The 25,244-nt window shown below is 41.5% G+C and overlaps 1 protein-coding gene across 3 annotated transcripts in view; it reads left to right on the top strand.

The window, feature by feature from the left end:
• The window catches only part of cracr2b (calcium release activated channel regulator 2B), a 168,763-nt gene that overhangs the window by 95,388 nt on the left and 48,131 nt on the right, over window positions 1-25,244 (top strand). For 2 of the 3 annotated variants that reach the window (XM_072272261.1, XM_072272260.1), the window contains 2 exons: window positions 1,467-1,562; window positions 21,393-21,580. In XM_072272261.1, the coding sequence (XP_072128362.1) occupies window positions 1,467-1,562; window positions 21,393-21,580 (284 nt within the window). The remainder of the gene's footprint in view (window positions 1-1,466; window positions 1,563-21,392; window positions 21,581-25,244) is intronic. The other variant, XM_072272262.1, reaches the window with a different exon arrangement.

The raw sequence follows: 25,244 nt of genomic DNA, 5'->3' as shown, positions 1-25,244 counted from the left end.
ACCTCTCTGTGAGCTGCTTAGATCCTCTCCAATGCTTGCCTCCCCGCTCTTCCTTTTGTATCCTCTGTAAACTTAGCCTCAGTGCACTGACTTCCTTCCTCTAACCCACAAACAGCTGCTGCCCAGCACTGACCATCACAGCAGTTCATTAGTTGCAGGTTACTAACCCTAGCCCCACTTGCTGTTTCCTGCGAGTTAGCCAATCCTTGTATCAATGCTACCATATTACCACCAACTCCATGAGCATATGGCATCTTTGCAAGCCAGTTTTGAAATCCAGTTGGATTACATCTACTGATCCTCTCTGGCTGACACTTCCTCAAAGAGCTTCCTTGACAATTTATTCTAATAACAAACATTAGGCTAACCAGCCTCTATTTTTGTCCTGTCCTCACCATCCCCACTCCCATTCTTTTTGAATAAGAATATCCATTGGCAGTTTTCTAATCTTTTGGTACATAGAAAGCATGGATATGTGGAAGTAGTTTCCAATCAGTACTACATCTAGAGACTCTTGATTTAGGAACCAAGGATACAAGCAATCTGGTCCTAGAAACTTCACTATCATCACGCACAACACGCTGGAGGAACTCACGTTTCCATAGATGCTGTCCGACCTGCTGAGCTCCTCCAGCGTGTTAATGCTTTGACCCCAGCATCTGCAGAGTATTTTGTGTTTACGATTCACTGTCATCACTCTTGTGGTTTTCTAGTACTAATTCTTTTATGATGGTATTTAATTTGAGATTGGAATTGGTTTATTATTGTCAAGTATACAGTGAAAAGCTTGTCTTGCACACCATATCATTACATAGTGCATTGAGTACAAGATAAAACTATAACAATCAGAATAAAGTGTATAAAGCTATAGAGAAGTTGCAGCACAGTTGAGCAATAATGTGTAGGATCACAATGTAGTGGATTGTGAGTTCAAGAGACCATCTTATCATACAAGTGGTTCATTCAGGAGTTTTATATCTGTGGGATAGAACCTGTCCTTAAGGCTGTTGGTTAATGCTTTCAGGCTTTTGTATCTTCTGCCTGATGGGATATAATGCTCAGTTGTTCAGGGGAAAAGAGAAAAGAAAATGAAACTTTTTTAAAAAATTCAAAAATAATTACATCTGAATATCAATAGAGATTCACAGTGAGGCAAGAAGGGACCTTATCCCTTCGTAAAAGAAAGTAAACCAAATAGTGAATCATGTTGGAATAAAAAGGAGGCAATAAGGCTTCCAGCTGAGCTGATGACGATCAGGTTTGCAGGAAAACCTGGGAGAAAACCTGGGGCTGGCTGTGCTGGAGAATAACAGGATCGGAATAGAGGTCAAATAAAGCTTGGTACCACGGCTCTTCCAAAGGGGAGAAGCCAATGGAAAGTTGAGTCTCTCATATGCAACTGTGTGATGGTGAAGAACAAGTCGAACCTAATGAGAAATGAATGCTCTTGCCATTTGTTTCGGCAGGATGTGTGGAAGCACACTGAACGGAACCATCAGCTGGAAAGGGAGCTGAAGAGGAAGGAGCAGGACTTGGAAAATATCATTCTACAGCAAAAGAAGGTAGGGTGGAGTTTCATGATGGTTTATTTATCAAGTTAGCAGTTTTCATATGGAATACTTTAATTTGGAATCCTTTTCTTCAAAACGAGTTTGGCATGGGGGAAGGGGGAGGGTTACTTTTAATGTTGCATTTTGTCAATGATTATTTGATCTGTTTCCATATTTAAAGAAAATGACATTAAGTGGTTTATCATAATATTAAAAAAACAACCTTTATTGTTCAAGACTTTGAAATTAGAACTTATTTCTCAATGACTTTTAGGGTCACTGAGTAAAGAATGAACAGGGACTTGAGGGGGAACTTTGTCTACACCAGAGGGTGGAATGTGCGTGGAATGAGCTGCAAAAGAAAATGGTTGTGGAGAGTGTAATAACAACTTTTAAAGGTTTAGAAGATTATGGGCCAAATGTTGGCAGATGGATGGGCATCTTGATTGGCATAGACTAGTTGGGCCAAATGGCCTTTCTCATGTTCTATGGCCCTGATTGCGAAAACTGAGAATAACTTGCCAGCTTTTTCAATTAATATTTGAAAGACTTTGTGAGGTGTTTATTTCTGGGTTAACTTGTTTCTAATCTTGAACTGAGGGCCAACAAAAGACAAAGGCAGGATGTGAGCAATCAGTAAATAGAATCAAAGCAAAAACAGAAAACGCAGGGGAAACTCAGCAGGTCGGGCAGTTTGTGTGGAAGGAGAAATGGTCAGCTTTTCAAGTATGTGACTTTTCGTCATGCTGGGAAAGAGAGATGTAAAAGTTAGTTTTCAATAGGAGGGAAGTTGGGGAGAGGGGTAGGTGATTGGTGAAGGGTGTAGAACAAAGATGATATCTGTGATAGGATCAGTTGAAATGGCTTAATAGTGACAGGTCTGCTTAGCTTCCAGGTCTGTGTAGTGAGTTGTAATGGTAATGTTAGCTTTTATTAATGCATGGTGATAAGATCATATTGTATGTTTCATGTCAAATGTATGCATATATTAATGTAAGGTCATAAGAATGGCTTCCAATAATGTTGTAAGCATTTATTCTACTGAACATTCCTAATTGTTAGCAATTGAATGGCTTGTGAGGCAGTTTTAGAGATGAGCATATGGTAAAAGAGAGATTTTTCATTAAAGATTAGCTTTATTTATCACATGTACATCGAAACATCAAAACATACAGTGACTGCATCGTTGTGCACCGATGACCTGCACAGTCTGGATTGTGCTGAGGGCAGCCCGCAAGTGTTGCTACACCTCCGGTGCCAGTATAGCGTGTTCATACTCGCTAACCCTAGCTCCTTGCAGACAGCGACGGGAATCGATCCCCAATCAGTGATCACCAGCGCAGTAAGGTAGTTCTGCTAACTGCTAAGATATCATGCTGCATTATTCAAAGGATCCGAAGTATATTTATTATCAAGGTATGTATGAATTATACAACCTTGAGATTTGTCTGCTTACAGGCAGCCACAAAGCAAGAAACCCAAAAGAATCCAAATTAAAAAGAAAGAAAGATCAACACCCAATATGCAGAGAAAGAGACAAAACACAAATTATGCAACCAGTACAAGCAAGCAACAGCATTCTGAACCAAATTGAGTTTATAGACCTGAATCTCCAGAGCAGCCAGAGTAGGCCAAAAGTCTTGGTTTCAGTTCATCATATAGCGGGGAAAATTGCCGCAAAGCTCACTGTATGGAGCACATAGCAGCCATATTAGTCTGGATTCACATGCAGTCCTCTTAGAGTAAGGACTACAGGTTTCCTTCTTGAAAAAATAATTGTGAACTATTTAAAAACAACTTAGTTGTTTCATGATAACATTGTTGTTGCTAGATTTGAATTCATAAAGCCAGGATGCTATTTCCCCATAACTACTACCTAGACAAATGGCAATAAGGATATTTCTAATTCTGGGCCTGCTGTGAACTAGGCAGGAATGTCACTGTGATGTCACAGACTCAAATCTGAGTCAAGTGTGATCTTGAAATTAATAAACAGTTGCATTTTAAAAGAGGAAACAAATTTCTATGCAAGGATAGTTAGAAATTGAAATTGCACTCAGCAAATACTTGCTCTGAAATGAATGATATCTACTTTGAAACATTATTAAATTGGATTAAAATGATAAATAATAAAGATGATCTAGTGCATGGTGTGAAATTTATAAGACATTGGATGGAATTTCTGATGTATCTGTGCTGTAATGACCATGTAGATGATTTTGTTCCCTAGTGTTTACACACTCATCAACTAGCCAGATAGTGGCAATTAAATGACTTGTTTCAGAATTGCCCCAGTTTTAATGGCTGGAAATCTAGAATTATTCAGAGTTTTAGTGAGAGGAATGCAAAACAAATGTTTTAACTTCTGAAACTCCAGCCAGATGGTTTGATAAACCCTAGGTTTTACAACTATTCCAAAATAGCTTTGTTCCCTTTCATTCCTGTTGTTTTCCCATCCTCTCCTTCCCTGTTTTCTACCTTCTCCCATATCCCTCCCATGTTACATCAGTCTCAGATTGCGGGAAGATTATAGAAGATATTTGTTGGCCTGGATGGCAACATCTTTGCACTACAAATGAACTGCGGATGATAGGTTAACCAGCAGACAAAAGGTCATGAGCTGTAATAGAAGAAAGCATTTGCACAATCTGAAAAACAAAGAAGTTCTAAATAACTTTATCACTTCTGGGCAGACCATTTACCTGTTTGTATAATAATCATGAGAAAGTCTATAGATGCTGGAAATCCAAAGCAATGCACACAAAATGCTGGAGGAACTCAGCGGATCAGGCAGCACTTATGGAAATGAATAAATAGTTGACGCTTCATTTTATGTGTGTTGCCTGTTTATATAGACTTTCCAGCAAAATGGACACTCTGAGAATCATGACTTTCCTCTGCGCTGGAAAGATTAGATTAGCTCTACTTTTGTCCCCAGAGCGGGCTCTCTTGGCAAACGAACTCTATTGCTATATTTCCCACAATGTCCTCTGATCTCAAATTGGGAAGAATGCCTGGGGATAAGTGGCATAGTGGTTAGTTACCCTCTGATTTAAAAGACATGTATCTTTAAAATGAAGGCTTCCCCTTTCTGGGATGCTACAACTTCCACCTCATTTCTATTCCATGGAAAAGATGGAATGATCAACTTGATAGCTCTAGGAAATTTCAGCCAGTTCAGTGGTAGCAGAACACAAATATTTGCACTGAGGAAAGGGGAAGAGAAAATAGCATTTCCAGGTGATCTGTACCAAACAAAAGCACATGGATCTTCTCTCAGGAACAGTCCAATTATCATCTTCCAAATGTAATTAAGGTCTCCTGTTTAAGACTGTACTTTGGTATAGTGTGCAGTAATGCTCTTCCTTTCACTCTTGCCTTTGCACCATCCATTCCTCTATTGCTAACCCCTACCTCCAAAAGGTAAAGAGTCCAACAAGGTCATCACATTTCTACTTACCTAGAGAGTTCTCCTTCATGATTCTGACCACAGTTTAAATGCCATCAAAGGTAGGCACTTGAGCCATTGAATGTCACAGTGAGCAAACAAGAAACAGCCTACCCCAACATATTTCAAATCATTCTTGGAGATTTCAGTTCAGGCTTGTTTGAAGAAATCTTTGTCTAATTAACCTCAACATATCACCTGCAGCACCAGGGGTACCAACACACTTAAGCACTGTTGCACTATGACAGGAATGCCTACTGTTTCATGTCTAGACCGCATTTCAGGAAATGTGGTCACTTAGCTGTCCTACTCCTACTTGTATAGAGGCAGAGGATAAAAAATCAAGGCTCCCCAGATGAGGATAACAAAGAGGTGGTCACAGGAGGCAAAGTAGTAACTATGGCATTGCTTCAAGTTAGCGGACTAGGCTACGTTCAAGGACTAATCAGAGGATCTGAATGAATACACCACAGTTGTCACCAACTTCATTAAAACAATTGTAGATGAATGTGCCCCACAAAATCAGTCTTCCTCAACTAAATGCCCTGGATCTGCAACCTACTGAGGGGCAGATTAGCAGCATACAGGTCTGGCAAGCAAGTTAAATACAAGAGGTCCAGGCATGATCTCGAGAAAGCCATCTTACATGCGAAGTGGCAATTCAGGACCAAACTCCAACAGCTCTGGCAGAACTTGAATGCTGTCACCTCCTAGGAAGTGAAACCACGTGACATATGCGACAAAAAGGCTTTGCTCCCAGATGAGCTTAATGCCTTTTATCCTTTCTTTGACTATCAAAACATGGAGGCACCTTCGTGAACTCCCACAGGCCCTGATGACCCTGTGATTTTGCATTCTGAGGTTGACGTTGGAGCATACTTCAGGAGAAAGCATCCATCTCAGAAGAGGTACCCGCCCGAGTACTAAAGACCTGTGCTGATCAACTGGCTGGAGTTTTCAAATGATATCTTTAACCTCTTGCTTCGTCAGTCTGACGCACCCACCTGCTTCAGGAGTCAATTATACCACTGCCTAGGAAGAACATGGTTGCCTGCTTCAAGGACTATCATTCAGTAGCTCTTACATCCACTGTAATGAAGTGCTTTGATAGGCTGGTGATGAAACATATCAACTCCTCCCTGAGAAGTGACTTGGATCCATTCCATTTTGCCAACAGGTCAACAGTAGATGCCATTTCATTGGCTTGCCACTCAATCCTGGAACATATCTGGACAGTGAAGATGCATATATCAGGCTGCTCTTCGTTGACTACAGCTCAGCATTCAGTACTATCGTCCCCTCAAAACTAATCAATAAGCTTTGAAACTTAGGCCTCAATACCTCCTTGTGCAACTGGATCCTCGCTTTTTCATTTGCAGACCCCAGTCAGTTTGGATTGGCAAAAACATCTCCTCCACAGTCACCATCAGCACTGTGCCACAAGGCTGTGTACTTAGCCCCCTGCTCTACTTGCTTTATACTTATGACTGTGAGATTAAGCACAGCTCCAAAGCCATATTAAAGTTTGTTGATAACACCACTGTCCTAGGCCAAATCAAAGGTGGTGACGAATCAGCATATAGGAGGGAGTTTGGAAAATCTGGCTGAGAGGTGTCTCAACAACCTCTCACTTAATGTCAGCAAAACCAAGGAACTGATTCTTGACTTCAGCAGGTGGAAACCAGAGGTCCGTGAGCCAGTCCTCATTGGGGATCAGAGGAGGAGAGGCTCAGCAACTTTAAATTTCTCAGTGTTATAGTGTCATCAAGTCATATAAAACTACAGCAAAGAAAAACTACAGCAAAGATGGTTTGCCATCTAGTCCATGGCAAACCATATAAATTGCCCAGTCTTACTGACCTGTGCCAGGACCATAGCCCTGCATACCCTTGCCATCCATGTACCTATCCCAGCTTCTCTTAAACGGTGAAATAGAGATCACACACACCACTTGTGCTGGCAGCTCATTCCATACTCTCATGCCCTTTTGAATGAAGGAATTTCCCATCATGATCCCCTTAAGCTTCTCACCTTTCATCCTTAATCCATGACCTCTAGTTGTAGTCCCACTCAACTTCAGTGGAAAAAGCCTGCTTGCATTTAGCCTATCTATACCCTTCATAATTTTGTATACCCCTAACAAATCTCCTTTCAATCTTCCACGCTCCAAGGAATAAATTCCTAGCTTATTCAGTCTTTCCTTATAACTCAGGTGCTCTGGCAACATCCTTATAAATTTTCAACCTAATTTACATTTTTCCTGTAGTTAGGTGACCAAAACTGCACACAATGCAGTAAACTGGGCCTCACCAGTATCTTGTAAGACTTCAACATAATATCCCATCTCCTGCACTCAGTACTTTTATTTATGAAGGCTAACATGCCAAAAGCTTTCTTTATGAATCTATCTACCTGTGACACAGCTTTCAATTCATTGTGGACCTGTTTTTCCCAGATTCCTTTGTTCAACCTCACTCCCCATTGCCCTATTGTTTCGTTCACTGGTTGGTCCTACTGAAGTACAACACCTCACACTTGTCTGCATTAAATTCCAACTACCATTTTTCAGCCCATTTTTCCAGCTGGTCCAGATCCCGTTGCAAACTCTGATAGTCTTCCTCATTGTCCAGTACACTTCCAATCCTGGTGTCATCTGCAAATTTGCTGATCCAGTTAACTACATTATCACCCAGGGCATTGAAATAAATGACAAACAACAATGGGCACAGTATCGATACCTGTGGCACTCCACTAGTCCCCAGCCTCCATTTGGAGAGGCAACCATTAACTCCAACTTCTCCACTGAAGCCGATATCTAATCTTCCACCCTCTAGCACCTCCTACAAAGCCAGTATCTAATCTGATTTACTGCCTTATCTTGAATGCCAAACAACTGAACCTTCTTGACTAATCTACCAAACGGGACCTTGTCAAATGTCTTACTAAAATCCATCGGGACAACATCCACTGCCTTCCCTTCATCCACTTTCCTGGTAATTTCCTCAAAAAGCTCTATAAGATTGGTTAGACATGACCTACCATGCACGAAGCCATGCTGACTATCCCTAATCAGTCCACGTCTATCCAAACACTGATATATTTAGTTCCTTCGAATACCTTCCAATAACTTTCCACACTACTGATGTCAGGCTCTCTGGCCTATAATTTCTTGGTTTATTTTTAGAGCCTTTCTTAAACAGCAGAACAACATTATCTATCCTCTGGTACATCAGCTATCACTAGGGATAATTTAAATGTCTTTGCCAGGAACCGTGCAGTTTCTGCACTTGCCTCCCACAGGGTCTGAGGGAACACCTTTTCAGGTTTTGGGGATTTATTCCCCTTAATTTGGCTCACAACAGCAAATACCTCCTCCTCTGTCATCTGTATAGGGTGCATGACCTCCTTGCTGCTTTGCCTCACTTCTATAGACTCTGTGTCCACCTCCTGAATGAATACAGATGCAAAACCTCCATTTAAGATCTCCCCCATCTCTTTTGGCTCCACACATAGATTACCAGTCTTATCTCCTATAGGACAAATTTTGTCCCTTGCAATACCTTTGCTATTCACGTATCAGTAGAATCCCTTAGATTTCTCTTTCACCTTGTCTGCTAGGGCAATCTCATGCCTTCTTTTGGCCCTTCTGATTTATTTTTAAGTGTTCTCTTGCATTTCTTATACTCCATAAGTATCTCATTTTTTCCTACTGCCTAAACTTACGATGCACTCCTATTTTTTTCTGAACCAGGATGTCAATATCCCTTGAAAACTAAGGTTCCCTGTACATGTTAACTTTACCTTTTATTCTGACAGGCACATACAAGCTTTGTACTCTCAAAATTTCACTTCTGAAGGCCTCGCACTTACCAAGTACACCTTCGCCAGAGAACAGCCTGTCCCAATCCAGACCCTTTCTGATACCATAAAAATCGACCTTCCTCCAATTTAGAATCTCAACATGGACCAGACCTATCTTTTGCATATTTAATTTGTAACTAATAGCTTTATGATCACTGGATGCAAAGTGTCACCCTACACAAGTTTTTGTCACCTGCCCTGTCTCATTCCCTAATAGGAGGCCAAGTATTGCAACTCACTTATTGGGACTTCTATGTACTGATTAATGAAACTTTCCTGAACACATCTGACAAACACTACCCCCTCTTGTCCTTTTACATTTCAGAAGGTCTGTCCTGGGTTCAGCACGTAAGTGCCATTAGAAAGAAAACACTGCAGTGCCTCTACCTTCTTAGAAGTTTGCAAACATTTGGCATTTCATTGCAAACTTTGGCAATTATTTCTAGATAAGTGTTGGAGAGTATATTGACTGCTTGCATCACACAGCCTGGTATGGAAACACCAAAGCTATTATATGGAAAAGCCTACAAAAAGTAATGCAAACACGAGGAATTCTGCAGATGCTGGAAATTCAAGCAACACACATCAAAGTTGCTGGTGAACGCAGCAGGCCAGGCAGCATCTCTAGGACTGACGAAGGGTCTCGGCCTGAAATGTTGACTGTACCTCTTCCTAGAGATGCTGACTGGCCTGCTGCATTCACCAGAAAAAGTAATGCGTATGGGCCCAGTCCCTCCCAACAATTGAGCACATCTACACGGAGTGCTGTTGCAGGAAACAGCATCCATTGCCAAGGACCCCCACCATCCAGGCCATGCTTTCTTCTTGCTGCTGCCATCAAGCAGAAGATACAGGAGCCTCAGGACTTACACCACCAGAATTAGGAATAGTTATTTCTCCTCAATCATCGGGCTCTTGAACCACAGGGTATAACTTGACTCAACTTCACTCACCCCATCACTGAACTGTTCCGACAACCTATGGACTTACTTTCAAGGACTATTCATCTCATGCTCTCGATATTCATTATTATTATTATTATTATTTCATTGTTTTCTCTTTCTTTTTGTATTTGCAAAGTTTGTTGTTATTTTGGTTATTGAATCATCCTGTTAGGTGCAGTACTTCATTAATTCTATTGAATTTCTTGTATTGACTGTGATTACCAGCAAAAAAATGAATCTCATGGTTGTATATGGTGACATATATGTAAACTTACATTGAATTTTAAACCCATACGTGATGGATGTACTCTCCCTAATGTGGTTTGGGGCCATAACTGGATATGACTGCACTACACAGTCACTTATGGTCTAAGTTAGTAGGTAGGAACTGGAAAGTTTCCCAATTTAGACAGGGCTCCTTTGTTTTCTTTGTGTGTTGCACTGACCCTTTTGCTGAGCTTGTCAAAAAAGAATGGTTTATCAAAGGGGTGATGTTCCCAGGAGATGGAGTTGTTCAGTCAAAGCCCATGGACACCATCACTACTTTCTATTTCGATTCACTGTTTGTTCACAGATCGATGAGCATCCTTGAAAGAAATGTAAGGGTTTCTTTTTTCATGTTACTTGCTAGGCTAATAAAATGGCTTCCCTATGGTGTTATAATAAAATGGCTTCTCTGTAATGTTAACTGCTGAGGTAAGGGGTTCTCTGTAGCAGCATGCTTGGGTTATAATTAGTGATAATGGGACTTGTATTCATTTGCTAACCAATTGGGACAGGTGTTATTCTTGTGTATCTGAAAGCCATTGTTTGCGCAGGAGTTGGGGAAAATGCGCCATGGGGATGAGGAGAGAAGACTCACACAAAGAGATGCTGTGGGCTGGCTGGCAGAGTGGACCCCGAGCAGGGGCTCGGGACCTGGCAGAGTTCGGAGGAGATCGAATGGTGGAAAGAGGATATTGTGTGAGCTCCAAAAAATTATTTGTGCACAGGTTGAATAAAGATACAATGGCGCCTTTTATTTTATATTTTGGTTCTCTACTAACCCCATAATTCAAGTAAGAGTTATAAAATCTTAATTATTTAACCGCATCCTGTGTACGGCTTGTCATTACGGGGTACTGATTTGAAACGGGACACATCGCACAGCATTCACCCAAATGAGAGTTTTAAGGTTTAGCTGAGCAGGGGATATCACCCCTTGATCATACCGCTAGACTAATGAGGATTACAGAAAGTTGTTCTTTGTGTGTGTTGTCCATACTCTGTTCCTGTACCGTAGAACTTCTCTGAGTTCTTTTCAGAGGAAGGCACTCTATGTCCTGTCTTTAACTTGCTGTCCAATGCTGACTGTTGAATGGTATATTCCATAGACAGAACTGTAAGCTAAAGGATACACTGGAGCTGGGCACAGTTGTCACAAAGGCTCTGTGGAGAATGGCCAGAGAGTAATATCAGAATTGCCAGGATGGTGGAGAAGATGGCGGCGCAACGGCAGCACACGCAGCCTCTCCGGTGATGAATATCTGCTTTCTGTCAAGTAGAGGACCGTGCACAATTCTGATTTGATGGAGACAGACGTAAGAGTATGGAGGAGCATCTGGAAAACTTCTGAAATGCCGGCTTCGCTGCCGCTGCTACTGTGTGGTAACTGGATCTCCGGAGCAGAAGGCCCCGAAATCCTCGGCTTTGCTTGTTTTGTCAGCCGGGGCGAGGTCGAAGGCGCTCGGCAGAGAATGGCGCTCAAGAGGCTGTATTGGAGGTGCTGGTCGGAGGTTTGAAGTTTTCAGACGGATGGACTCAGTGTTGGCTGTGGTCGGCTGTTTCCAAGGCATCGGCCAGTTGACGGTGCCTGGAGGTTTATGGCAGGGAGTTTCTCCCTTTTGCCGCCTGCTATCGGGGACTTGGGAGTCGATTGACTCGGGGACTTTTGAGACTTTTTTTTACCGTGCCCATGGTTTGTTCTTCATCAAATTATGGTATTGCTTTGCACTGCTGTAACTATATGTTACAATTATGTGGTTCTGTCAGTGTTAGTCTTTGGTTTGTCCTGTTTTCTGTGATATCACTCCGGAGAAACATTGTATCATTTCTTAATGCATGTATGCATTTCTAAATGACGATAAAAGAGGACAGGGTGTTCTCATATTCTAATCTAATCTAATCTAATCTAGTTTAATTTTACTGCGAAGGCTCCAGATTACGTGTCAAAATGCCTCTGTTTGTTTTGTATCGGATATTGTGTAATAGGCAAATGTCAAGTCAGGCTGATGTAATGTAAATCATTTACTACTGTGTGATGAGTAATGAATATATTGTGTTATCTATTTGCAAACTTTACATATAAAGTGTGTTTTTGGAGAAAAAAAGTTTGCCATTTAAAATAAGGACCATTGTAAACAAATGTGAGCACAGAGCTGAGAATCTTGCATAGTTAGAGCTGCCTCTCCCTTTTGTTGCTTAAACAGCTTATGGTGGGAACCAAACCTCTAATGCTGTTATGGTTTCCTTGGTATTCTGTTTGAGCAATACACTGTCTATAAGGAACTTCTTTTGATTGATATACATTGCTTAAGGTTTGAGGGTTTAGTGCCTAAATATTTTCTAATTATTTCTTGTCTTCTGACCAACAAAGGTGTGAAATGCAAAGTCTATTCATAATCTGGTTAGGCAACCTTTCAGCCTCATGAACTCTGCTGAAACTGTTCCAGTAGAGTTAATTTGATTTCTATGTTATGCTGGGCAGCAAGATGTGAAATTAAGAATGGTTTGCAATCACCCACAGATCTGTCACCTCAGAGTATTTTATAATGGATGGAGTATTTTTGAAGTGCTGATTGCAATGTAGAAAATGGGCTGAATGATTTATGCGCAACAAACCCTCACAAAGAGCAAAGTGATATTGACTAGATTATCTGATTTTGTGATGTTGACTGAAGGATAAATATTGATAGGACAGAAAGGACTTTCCCTGTTCTTCAACTGTTTGACATGTTGTTGAAGAAGCCCTAGCTGAACAGTCTCTTCCAAAAGATGTCAGCTGTGACAAAGTAGTTTTGTCAAACTAGTAATGGAGCAGGAATCTCACTGTCTGTGCTCAGCTCTCTGAAATGGACTTGAAATAACAACCTTCTTATTCAGAGGTGAGAGTGTTATTTGATGAATTACAGCTGATGTTTTATTGGCCTTGATCAAATTTGCATTCGTCCTGCTGCTGGGCACTGGAGAATTGGATTTAATCCAGAAGTACACCTTACCATTTCCCTCAAGGCCGTTGACTTCATCTGTTGAGAGGGATTGTGGATCAACTTTCTCTCATTTGGTGGTGTGCAGAAATTCATCTCTGCCTTATATCTGTTTCCTGGTGGCATGCTACTAAACACAGAGGGCACAACAGACCCTAATTTGGCACTGATCCAAGTCATGCAGAGCTCTTCCAAAGGCACAAATCTTTCTTGGTGTGATCCTACATATGCCCTCCAACAAACTTAAGGGAATGGAGTTTCTCCAATATGAATGGAAAACTGTTCAATCTACACTCAGTCACTACTTTATTAAGTATATCTGTACAGCTACTCATTAACGTAAATAAGACCATAGGATATAGGAGCAGAATTGGACCATTTGGCCAATCAAGTCTGCTCCGCCATTTCATCATAACTGATTCATTTTCCCTCTCAGCCCCAAACTCCTGCCTTCTCCCTGTATCCCTTCATGCTCTGACCAATCAAGAATCTATCAGCCTCTGCCAGAAATATATGTAAAGATTTGGCCTCCACAGCTGTCAGTGGCAACAAATTCCACATTCATTACTCTATGGCTAAAGGAATTCCTCCTCATCTCCATTCTAAAAGCATGCCTCTCTATTCTGAGGCTGCGTCCTCTGGTCCTAGACTGTCTCACCATTGGAAACACCTTCTCCACATCCACTCTGTTGAGGCCTTTCGACACTTCCTAGGTTTCAATTAGGTCACCCCACGTTCTTCTGAATTCCAGTAATACATGCCCAGAGCCATCAAAAGTTCTTCATGTGACAAGCTGTTCAATCCTGGAATCATTTTCATGAACGTCCTTAGAGCCCGCTGCAGTGTCAGCACATGCTTTCTGAGATAAGGGACACAAAATTGCTCGCAATACTCCAAGTGAGGCCTCACCAGAGCCTTATAAAGCCTCAACGTTACATCCTTTCTTAAATATTCAAGTCCTCTTGAAATGAATGCTAACACCGCATTTGCCTTCCTCAGTCTGCAAATTAGCCTTTAGGGAATCCTGCACGAGGACATCCAAGGTCCTTTGCACGTCAGATTTTTGAATTTTCTCTCTATTTAGAAAATAGTCCATGCTTTTATTCCTTCTGCCAAAGTGCATGGCCATGTATTTCCCGACACTTCTTTGCCCATTATCCTAATCTGTCTTGTCTTTCTGTAGCCTCTCTACTTCTTCAAAGCTACCTGCCCCTCAACCTATCTTCATCTTGTCTGCAAACTTTGCAACAAGGTCATCAATTCCATCGTCCAAGAAGAGAAAATCTGCAGATGCTGGAAATCCACGCAACACACACAAAATTCTGGAGGAACTCAGTAGCCCAGGCAGCATCTATGGAAAAGAGTAAACAGGTGACTTTTTGAGCTGAGGCTCTTCATCAGCACTCAACAAGTCATTGACACATAATGTAAATTCCTTTTTTAAAGAAAGGGGCTTCCCTTCCTCCACCATCTACTCTGCTCTCAAACGCACCTCTCCCATTTCACGCACACCTGCTCTCACCCCGTCGTCCCACCACCCCACCAGGGATAGTGTTCTCCTTGTCCTCACCTACCACCCCACCAGCCTCTGGGTCCAACATACTATTCTCTGTAACTTCCGCCACCTCCAACGGGATCCCAGCACTAAGCACATCTTTCCCTCCCCCCCCATTACCTGCTTTCCGCAGGGATCGTTCCCTACGTGACTCCCTTGTCCATTCGTCCCCCCCATCCCTTCCCACTGATCTCCCTCCCGGCACTTATCTTTGTAAGCAGAACAAGTGCTACACCTGCCCTTACACTTCCTCCCTCACCACCATTCAGGGCCCCAGACAGTCCTTCCAGGTGAGACGACACTTCACCTCTGAGTCGGCTGGAGTGATATACTGCATCCTGTGCTCCCGGTGCAGCCTTCTATATATTGGTGACACAGACTGGGAGACCATTTTGCTGAACACCTATGCTCTGTCCGCCAGAGAAACAGGATCTCCCAGTGGCCACACATTTTAATTCTACGTCCCATTCCCATTCGGACATGCCTATCCATGGCCTCCTCTACTTTAAAGATGAAGCCACACTCAGGTTGGAGGAACAACACCTTATATTCCGTTTGGGTAGGCTCCAACCTGAGGGCATGAACATTGATTCCTCTAACTTCCGTTAATGCCCCTCCTTCTGTTCTCACCCTGTCCCTTAGTTATTTATTACTTTTTCCCCTTTTTTTCTCTCTCTGTCCCTCTCACAATAACTCCTTGCCTGCTCTCAATCTTCATCTGGTGCTCCCCTCCCTCTCTCTTTCTCCCTAGGCCTCCCTTCCCATGATCCTCTCCCTTCTCCAGCCTTGTATCCCTTTTGCCAATCAACTTTCCAGCTCTTAGCTTTATCCCTCCCCCTCCTGATCCTATCATTTCGGATCTCCCCATCAGTTTCAGTGACAACAGGATATACTTGTGTGCAGTAGACTCAAGAGTCTATAGATGCTGGAATCTGATCACCAAAGAATCTCCTAGATGAACTCAGTGGTTGTGCAGCATCTGTTGGAGGCAAAGAAATGGTCAGTGTTTGGATCTGAGACCCTGATTCAGGACTGGCTCTTGATTGTGTACATACACACATTCGGAAACCAAATTGGATGAATAACTGTTTCATTGAAGAATGGGCCTCAGACTTAATAAATACAGTAACTCTACTGACTATTGCCCTCCAACAATAAAGTTCTAGGTGAATTGATAAAAAAAAATCATCGCCTGCTTCCCTACCTTTTGGGTCTTCACTCGAGAAAGGCAGACACTGATGATGAAATTCACCATCACCTTCAGCCCACCAGTGCTCTTCTACAGCCTTTAATCAAAGAGTCCTGAAAATCAAGAGCTTCGAACCTGGAAGAACAGCTCACTGTCTATTCAGTAACATTAAGTCCTGCATTCCTGTTTGCTTATGAGACTTGGAGTACCCATGGCAGGTACCTCAAAGTACTGGAGGATACCACGATTCCTGTTTGTATAAGTTCCTTCAAATCCACTTGCAGGATAAGTAGTGAACAACATTAGCATCCCTATCACTGAGGCTCTATCTGCAATCAGTTTGCTCTACTGGCTAGACTGCGCCAATCGCACGCCTAGCATCAGGGTCTTGTGACAACTGTTCTACTCTCTGTTCTGTCATAGCAAGGAATGACAGAGGAAATGATTCAAGGATATTCTCCAAGGCTGAATGAAAATGTGTAATATATCACGGGAATCCCTTGTCTATGACCTCTGCAAAGGAGCTGAAAGAGCTTTCAGGTTGGCATCAAATGGTCTTGAGTCATCACATCGCAAGCCACATGTTAGAACCCCTAGAGGTGACATAGAAGAATATCCATCTTGAGCTCTCGGCGCTGCCTAAGGAGAATAAAAACTCAATCATTTGTGTCAAATCGTCATGAAGGTTGGTCTCCATTCAAAAACTTTACTATAGAAAAGATGTCATTAAGCTAGAGAAGGTACAGAAAAGTGATGTTACCTGAATTGGAGGGCTCGAGTTATCAGGAGAGATTGCATGGGTCTGATTTCCTTGGCGCGAAGCTGACTGAGAGGTTAGATTAGATTAATTGCTTTTCACATGCACGAGGATGCATTAGAGTTCCTCGTTCACAGGAAGCTCACTGGTATTCATGATAATAAGTACAACAGTAAATACAAGGATAAGCGCAAAACTGCAGAATAGTGCAAAGACTGTTAGTCACTGCAAAAAGAAAGGTGAAAGTGCCAATGATGGATGGACTGAGAGAGGTAGAATTAAGAGTACAAGAAGGTGGCAGCACCACTAGGAAAGGAGTATGAAAGAGCTGATTGGTTCAGGCAAGATACAGGCATATAAAATTAGGAGAGGCAAGATAGCCAGTGTCATGGTGGGGATGTCTAAATCTGGAGGAAATATTGTATCATTTCTTAATGCATGCATTACTAAATGACAATAAAAGAGGACTGCGTGTCTTCATAATCTAATAGGTTTGGGTAAAAGGTAGGAGCTTTAAAGTAGATCAGATCGGGTAATTCTCTTTACACAAAGTATAACTGGTATCTGGAATGAGCTACCAGAGATGCTGGTGGAGGCAGTAATAGTAACAATTTTTAAGTGACCTTTGGAGGGGTACTTGAATGAGCAAGGCCTGGAGGGATGGTCCTAATGCAGGCAAGTGAGATTAGTATAGACAGACACAATGGCCAGTCTAGATGCATTGGGTGGAAGAGCCTGGTTCTATGTTGTACAACTCGGTACCTTTATTAAGCATTCCTTGCTCCACCTGTGGTAGCCTTTGCAGGTTCTACGAAGGCGCCATTTGCCATGTCAGAACCTACAGAAGTGGCATAGAAGAAAATCCATCTCGCGCTCGAGGCACTGCTTAAGCAGAAGAAAAATATCTAATCATTTGTGTCAATTCTTCATGAAGAGTGGTCTCTATTCAAAAGCGTTCATCCAAAAAGATTAGTTGGGATGTCCCAGTGCTATTCAGAGCAAAAGAAATGATGAATATGGATTAAAGACATTAGAAGTTCTGCAGAGCTGGTGGACAAACCTATTTCCAAAATGAATAAAGCATAGCTGGACTCAGTTGTAACCGGAGAACAATCACTGTTGACGTGGTCTGATTTTTGAGCTTCTTATATGCATGTTTATAAATTTATAGTTATGAATTCCACCAGCTTGGCAGTTTACATCAGAATTCCCCAAACCATCATTTAACCATCATTGGCTGTTAGAACCCTGTGGTACGTCTAATCCAAGTTATTTCCTTGCTGTTTCATTATCCTGATTTGTTTTCTCATAAGAGTCTGACTTTATATTAAACAGATTGTTTTTCAATACTATAAGTGGCTTGATTTAAAACTGTCTGATATGAGTGTTACTGAGATAATTACTAAAATCCCATCAGCCATTTACAAAAGATGCAAAGTATTCCCTTATTCACATTTTATTGCCCATATACATTGATAAGTTAGTGTAAACTACATTAAAAAAAACCAAGTTCATTGATTTAATGTTATTTTGGTTGATTGAAAGAGCCCCTAGGCACAATATATCAACAGCTTGCACACTGCTGCGGGTGGGAAATAATTGTAGAAGCAGGAGTTTATGTGAGAAACATCACATTAATCGATGAAGGGAAAAAGAAAATCTTCACCTGGTTTTAAGCCTTTCACTGAGAGCAGGTTTAGTTTCCAAAGCATGCAACATTATTATTTTAACTTTGCAAGATAAATGGAGATCAAAATCATTTAACTCCTTCAAGAAAGTAAATACTCTTATTTAGACATTGCATATATTTGGGAGATTCCTTTGAAGCCAGTTAAATATTGGTTTGACAGGTAGACACAATTAAGGTTTAAGGCATCCGTTAGACTTGCGAGACCATGGATCTGCGCCTGGAAAGTCTTCACTCCCCGGGGCGCAGGCCTGGGCAAGGTTGTATGGAAGACCGGCAGTTGCCCATGCTGCAAGTCTCCCCTCTCCACGCCACCGATGTTGTCCAAGGGCCGATGCAGCTTCGCACCAGTGTCGTCACAGAGTACTGTGTGGTTAAGTGCCTTGCTCAAGGACACAACACGCTGCCTCGGCTGGGGCTCGAACTCACGACCTTCAGATCGCTAGTCGAATGCCTTAACCTCTTGGCCATGTGCCCACAATTAACTATTAACTGTAATAGTTTGAATGCAGAAGGAATGCATAATATAACAAAGAATAGAACATAGAACTGTATAACCCAGAAGAGCCCCTTCAGCCTGTGATGTATTGACCTTTTAACCTATTTCAAGAACAATCTAATGCTATGGACCCCTACTATTAATTGAGGGGTCCGTTAACCCCAGGTTAGGAGCTCTGACCTAATGTTTACTTCCCACATAACCGTCCACTTTTCTTTCATCCATGTGTCTACCTAAATCTGTGAAATGTCCATAATGTATCTGCCTCTACCACCACAACCTGTCAGTGTTGATGACAGAGATGGTGATGGAGGCAGATACATTGCACCCATCACTCTGTGTAATATAAAAAAAACTACCTATGACAACCTTCCTATTCTTTCCTCCAATCACCTTAAATTTATTCCCTTTCATATTTGCCATTCACACCATGGGGATAAAAAAGGTGCTGGCTCTCCACTCTATCAGTGACTCTTATCGTATCCCCCTCTATCAGGTCATGTGTCATGCACCCTCACTCGAAAGAAAGAGGCTCTAGCTCATGCAACCTTTCATCGTTCATCCAGGCAGCATCCTCTGAGCCCTCTCTAAAGCTTCCACATCCTTCCTGTAATGAGGCAACTAGAACTGAACACAGTACTCCAGGTGTGGTCCAACCAGAGTTTTCTAGAGCTGCAACGTTACCTTGTGGCCTTTGAACTCAGTCCCCCAACTGATGAAGGCCAACACAACATCCATCTTATTCACCCTATCAATCTGAGCAGCAACGTTGAGTGATCTATGGACTTGCATCCTGTATTCCTCCACACTGCTAAGAATCCTACTATTTAGCCTGTACTCTGCCTTCAGGTTTGACCTTCCAAAGTCTATCATTTCACATGTTTCTGAACTGAACTCCATCTGCCATTGCTTAGCCCAGTCCTGCATCCTATCAATGTCCCTCCGTAACCTCTGACAACCCTCTAAGCTATCCACCAAGCTTCATGTCATCTGCAACCTTACTAACCCACCGTACCATTTCCTTATCTGAGTAAGTTATAAAAATCACAGTGAGAACTGATTTCAGTGAAGCTCCACTGGTCAACAACCTCCAGGCAGAAAACACTCCATCCTATTACCACCTGCTGTGGACATGCCAGTTCTAAATCCACGCAGCCATGTTTCCCTGGATCCCATACCTCCTGATTTTCTGAAGGAGCCTACCATGGGAACTGCTTAGGTCGTTTTAGGTGCTTTTTCAGGAAAGTATATTAGACAGGTGAATTTAGGGAATTGCGTAATTCCTTTTCATGGCGTCCATCTGTCTCTGTTATTGCTTCAGTTCTCGTATTACTTCAATCAGTTGTCAATGCTGAATATTGTTCTTTTTCAAGAGGAAGAAGGCATACCTGGTGTCACCAAATCACTCTAGTTTAGTCTCACTGGGCACTTCTGTAAGAGACCTTTCCATCCTCTGTCAGAATCAGAATCAGGAAGGGGAAGTTGGGAGGAACACACCAGTCTTCATTGAGGGGTCGGCAGTGGAAAAGGTGAGCAGTTTAAATTTCCTGGGCATCATTATCTTAGAAGATATATCCTGGACCCAACATATTAATGTATTCCAAATGGCCAATGGCGAGATACATGAGAGAACCTCTATTGGAATCTGTTTCACATTTTAAGCAATGTTCTTTGAAATGCGGACTGAATGTACTGTCATCAAACTGAGCAGCTGTCTTCGAATCTACGGTGAGCATTGATTGCATAATTGTAATTAATTTTGGGAAGACGTTATGATCTGACATCCAGAAATCAGAATCAGCTTTACTATCACTAAAATGTGGAATTTATTGCTTTCTGGCAGCAGAACAGTGGAAGATGTAAAATGAATTATAAAATTACATAAAAAAAGGGCAGAAGGAGTTTCATGGGTTTATGGACCATTCAGAGATCTGATGGTGGAGAGGAAGAAGCTGTTCCTGAATTGAGAGTGGTTCTTCAGGCTCCTGTACATCCTCCCTGAAATGAGAAGAGGGCATATCCTGAATGGTGAAGGGCCTTAATGGTGGCCACCATCCTCATACTGAGTAGCATTTCCACAATACTGTTATGCAGGAAATTTCAGCTTTTTGGCCCAGTAATAATGAAGAGGATTTGAAAATCAAAATCACAAGTAACTTAGAGGTGAACTCGCCAGTGGTGATATTTGCAAGCCCTTGCTGTCCTTACCCCTTTAGCAGTAGTCGGTCCATGTTTTGGAGGTGAAGTTGAGGATGTCTTGGGGCATTGCTTAGCAGATGACAGACAGTGTGGGGACAGTGCACCAGAGGTGGTGAATGCTGAATATGGCTGATGAGGTGCCAATCAAGCTGGCTGATCTGTGCTGGACAATATTGCTGATGTTGAGTGTCAATGAGAAGTAGAAAGCAATCCCAGTTTGGGCCTGAGAGAGAGAGAGAGAGAGAAAGACTCTGCTGAGCCATATGCCAAAGATATCAAGCTTCTGATCTGATAATATAACCATTGTATTAATATAACTGTTTTTTGATCAACAGTAAACACCAAGATGATGATGGCAGGGAATTTTCTAATGCAATCCCATTGCCCAGTAAAATAATTTAAACAAGAGGTTTTTAAAAATGTACGTTTATATGATGCTTGATCAATCACATTGACAGCTGGAACAACAATTCGAAGAGTTTAACTGTGAGCAAATAGATGTCAGGATGCAAAATGAGAGACTGAGACAGATGAATGAGGAGCTGCAGGAACAGCTGGAGAGGACTAAGCAAGACCTGAACAATACAAGCTATCACCTGCAGATTCTTCAAGAAGAGGCCCGAAATGAACATCAGAAGAAAGCAAGGTAGGCACTGGCATCTAAGTAATCTTTAAGCAAAGAGTCATAGAATAACATTCTCCACAAACAGGCCCTTCAGCCAACTGGTCCCATGCATCCTCCCTGCTAGTCCCAGGTGTTCGCACTCAGCCCTAGACCTTCTAAAGATCTCCCCTCCATATACCTATCCAAGTGCTACTTAAGTATTCACAAAATGCTGGAGGAACTTCTGATAAATAGTCTCGGCCCAAGACGTCGACTGTTTACTCTTTTTCATAGATGCTGCCTGGCCTGCTGAGTTCCTCCAGCACTTTGTGTGTGTTGCTTAGATTTCCAGCATCTGTTGATTTTCTCTTGTTTGTCTCTTAAATATTGCAATTGTACTCGCCTTAATCACTTTCTCTGGAAGCTCATTCCAGGTATTTGCTGCCCTCTATGTAAAGAAGTTACCTCTCATGTCTCTTTTAAATCTCTCTCCTCTTTTCTTGTATCGGCGCCCAAGTTTTTGGATCAGTCACTGGGATTTAGATGACATCCTAAGTTTTCCCTGCATCTTTTACCATTTAGAATTGATCATTTAAAATGAAGACACACACATATTTCACTTAATAGAGGGTAGGAGAAACTCTGGAAAGCTCTCCAGAAAATGCTTTGCATGCTTTATGCTAGAAGTATTTAAGGTAGAGGTAAATGCATTTTTTAAAACAACGGCAAATTGAGGGCTAGGGGTATCAGGCTGTGTGGTTGAGGAGTAGAGGCAGGTGTAGGTTCATTCTGAGTGTAAGGGTGGGTTTGGCCTATTCCTGCTTCAATTATCTTATCTTCTTGTAGCCTCCTCAGCTTGCTTTAGTGATCCTCTGGGCTTGTGCATGAGTGGTTTTGGAATTAAAAATTAAACTCAAGATAACTTTACGGAGTAAACCCAGAGAGAAAAGTTATAGGAGCATTAAGCCACATGCTGTAAATGTTTTAACTCAATTATTATTTAAATATTCATGATGGGAAAGAAAATGATTTGTTTAACCAGCAGCCAGAAATTATGCATTCGCGTGATGACGCTTGTATTTATCAGTGGCCGTTGAGGTGATCAGGCTGAGGCATATAGGATGGTGCTGGTGGCAGGAGGGTATCATGAAGGACACACAGCCAGGATTGGCAATGCATTATGCCAGTTTAATCTATGCTGTCACACTTGAATGTTACTTTATTACTTTGGGGATGATGAATGCTGACGTACTATATCTTGCTGCATGATCGTTGTTACCTTATATTGAAAGTGAAAAAAAAGAGTTAAAGCTAATGATAATGATACAGATTTTAACCAGAAACAGACAACTGATGTTTCTTTTTTAAAGTGATAAAAAAGTAATTATTGCTAGTAGGCGATGGATTTGTGAATGATAAAAGGTCAGTTCTACTGAAGAACAAACTTGATTAAAATCTGTAATCACTATTCAAGTTGAAATGACTGTTTTTGTCCACAATATATATTTCTCTGTCATTTCAAATGATCAAGCTATTTCCTGTCCAGAAAAGACTGAAATGAAATTTGAACCGAATATGTCTGATGTCCAATAAATATTGGGGTTCATGATTTGTACTCAGCGCACCGAAATGGAAAAAGGTTTACTGAAGCACTCTAAGGATATCTAAATCAGCTTTTAACATTAACAAGTGATAATAGAAGAATAATTTATATGTACAAAGGAAAATATGTAATGAATACATCAGCAGTGCTTTTCTACAAATGTTTGTAATTAAGCATAGGCATGACTTGTCAACCATAAGATGCATAGGATCAATGGCAAATTGGCTGATCGGTTTCAGGATTGGTTTGCCCATAGCAGACAGAGGGTAGTGGTCAAAGGGATTTGTTCTGTCTGGAGGTCCATGATTAGTGGTGTTTCACAGGGATCTGTACAGAGCCCACTGCTCTTCATGAGCAGACCTGAACGAAAATGAAAATGGGTTGATTAGTAAATTTGCGGATGATATGAAGATTGGCAGTGTTGTGCAGTAGATAGTAGAAGATTGGCAAAGATTACAGCTGGATATAGATCAGTTGCAGATATGGGCAGAGATATGGTAGGTGAAGTTTAACCCAGCCAAATGTGAAATGTTTCACCTCGGTAGATCAAATGTAAAGAGAAAGTACAATTAGGGGCAAGATATTTAAATAACAGTATTGATGAGCAGAATGATCTTGGGGTTCAAGTTCATGGCTCCTGGAAAGTGGCTATACAAGTTGATAGGGTGGTTAAGAAGGCATATGGCATGCTTGCCCTTTATTAGTTGAAGCACTGAGTTCAAAAGTTAGGAAGATATGTTGCAGCTTTATAGAACTCTATTTAGGCTGCATCCTGAGTATTGCATAAAGTTCTGGTTGCCCCATTATTGGAAGGATGGTCTAGGCACTGGGGAGGGGGCTGAAGAGCTTTACTAGGATTCTCCCTGGATTAGAATGCCTGTCCTGTAATGAGAGGTTGGGCAAACTTGTTTTTTTTCCCTCTGAAGCGGTGGAGGCCGAGGGGACATCTGCTAGAGGTTTATAAGATTATGAGAGGCATAGATAGAGTAGACAGACAGTGTATTTTTCCCAGGGTTGAAATGTGTGATGGCATACATTTAAGGTGAGAGGGGTAATTTCAAAGGAGATGTGAAGGGCAAGTTTTTTTATCGAAGGACTGGTGGGTGTCTGGAATGCACTGCCTGGGATGGTGCTAGAGGCAGGTACACTGGCTTTTAAAAGACTTTTAGATAGGCACATGAATGTGAGGAAAGTGGAAGGATATGGACATCGTGTAGGTATAAAGGATTAGTTTAGTTGGCCGTCTGATTAATAATTTAATTGCTTTGGCACAATAATTTGGGCTGAAGACCCTTTCCTGTGCTGTACTATTCTATGTTCAAGAAGCTAAAAGATTATGTTGCACTTGTTTCAGCATTCGTTTCTGATTTTAAAATAAATCCTGCCTTTGGCATGCTATATAAAACTTCAATGTTACCTGATTTATCCAAATAACGAGTTATGAAAAAGTGATATAGCTCCGTAGCAATTCTATCAATGAGTAATGAAACGATAGAAGAGAAGTCGTTGGATTATTGGAATGTTGTTGCTACGGAGTGAACTATAACTGTTAGTCAGCGTTACACACAGCTCATCGAAATCCTCCTGTTTTGTTCTTCTCAAAGAATCATCACATAGTTTCTCAGTATTGAGAATAATTGTTCCCTTCAGTCAACACCACCAACAAATTAATGAATTATGTATCACAATCACTGTTTGTGGATTACTGCTGAGTGCACACTGCATGTGCTAATCTCAAAATTTGATTGATGATAGCAGAAAAGTAACTATTTAAAAACTACCTATTCCTACTGGATAGAGAACATACTATCCTAGTTGGGCCTACAAACTACTTCAGACTAAAGTGACATGGATGCACTTAATGTCCTCAGAGAATGCAAAGATGGCAGCAAATATTGACTTGCAAGAACAAAACAACATAGAAGCTTTGTTGTCATAGCACTTTAAAAATTAGGTAAGGATTTGCAAAGCATTTTTAGTGCATCAAGAGGACATAAATGCTCTTTTTTGTTTGAAGAAAAAGTCAAGGCCTTGTGATAATTGGAGGTAATGCTTGGACTAACAAAGAAGAAATAGTGTTAAAAATAATCTTCATGTTTTTTT

The sequence above is a fragment of the Mobula birostris genome, chromosome 11 (assembly GCF_030028105.1).
Source record: "Mobula birostris isolate sMobBir1 chromosome 11, sMobBir1.hap1, whole genome shotgun sequence".
Taxonomy (NCBI): Eukaryota; Metazoa; Chordata; class Chondrichthyes; order Myliobatiformes; family Myliobatidae; genus Mobula; species Mobula birostris.
This window is presented reverse-complemented; position numbering and strand designations above follow the sequence as displayed.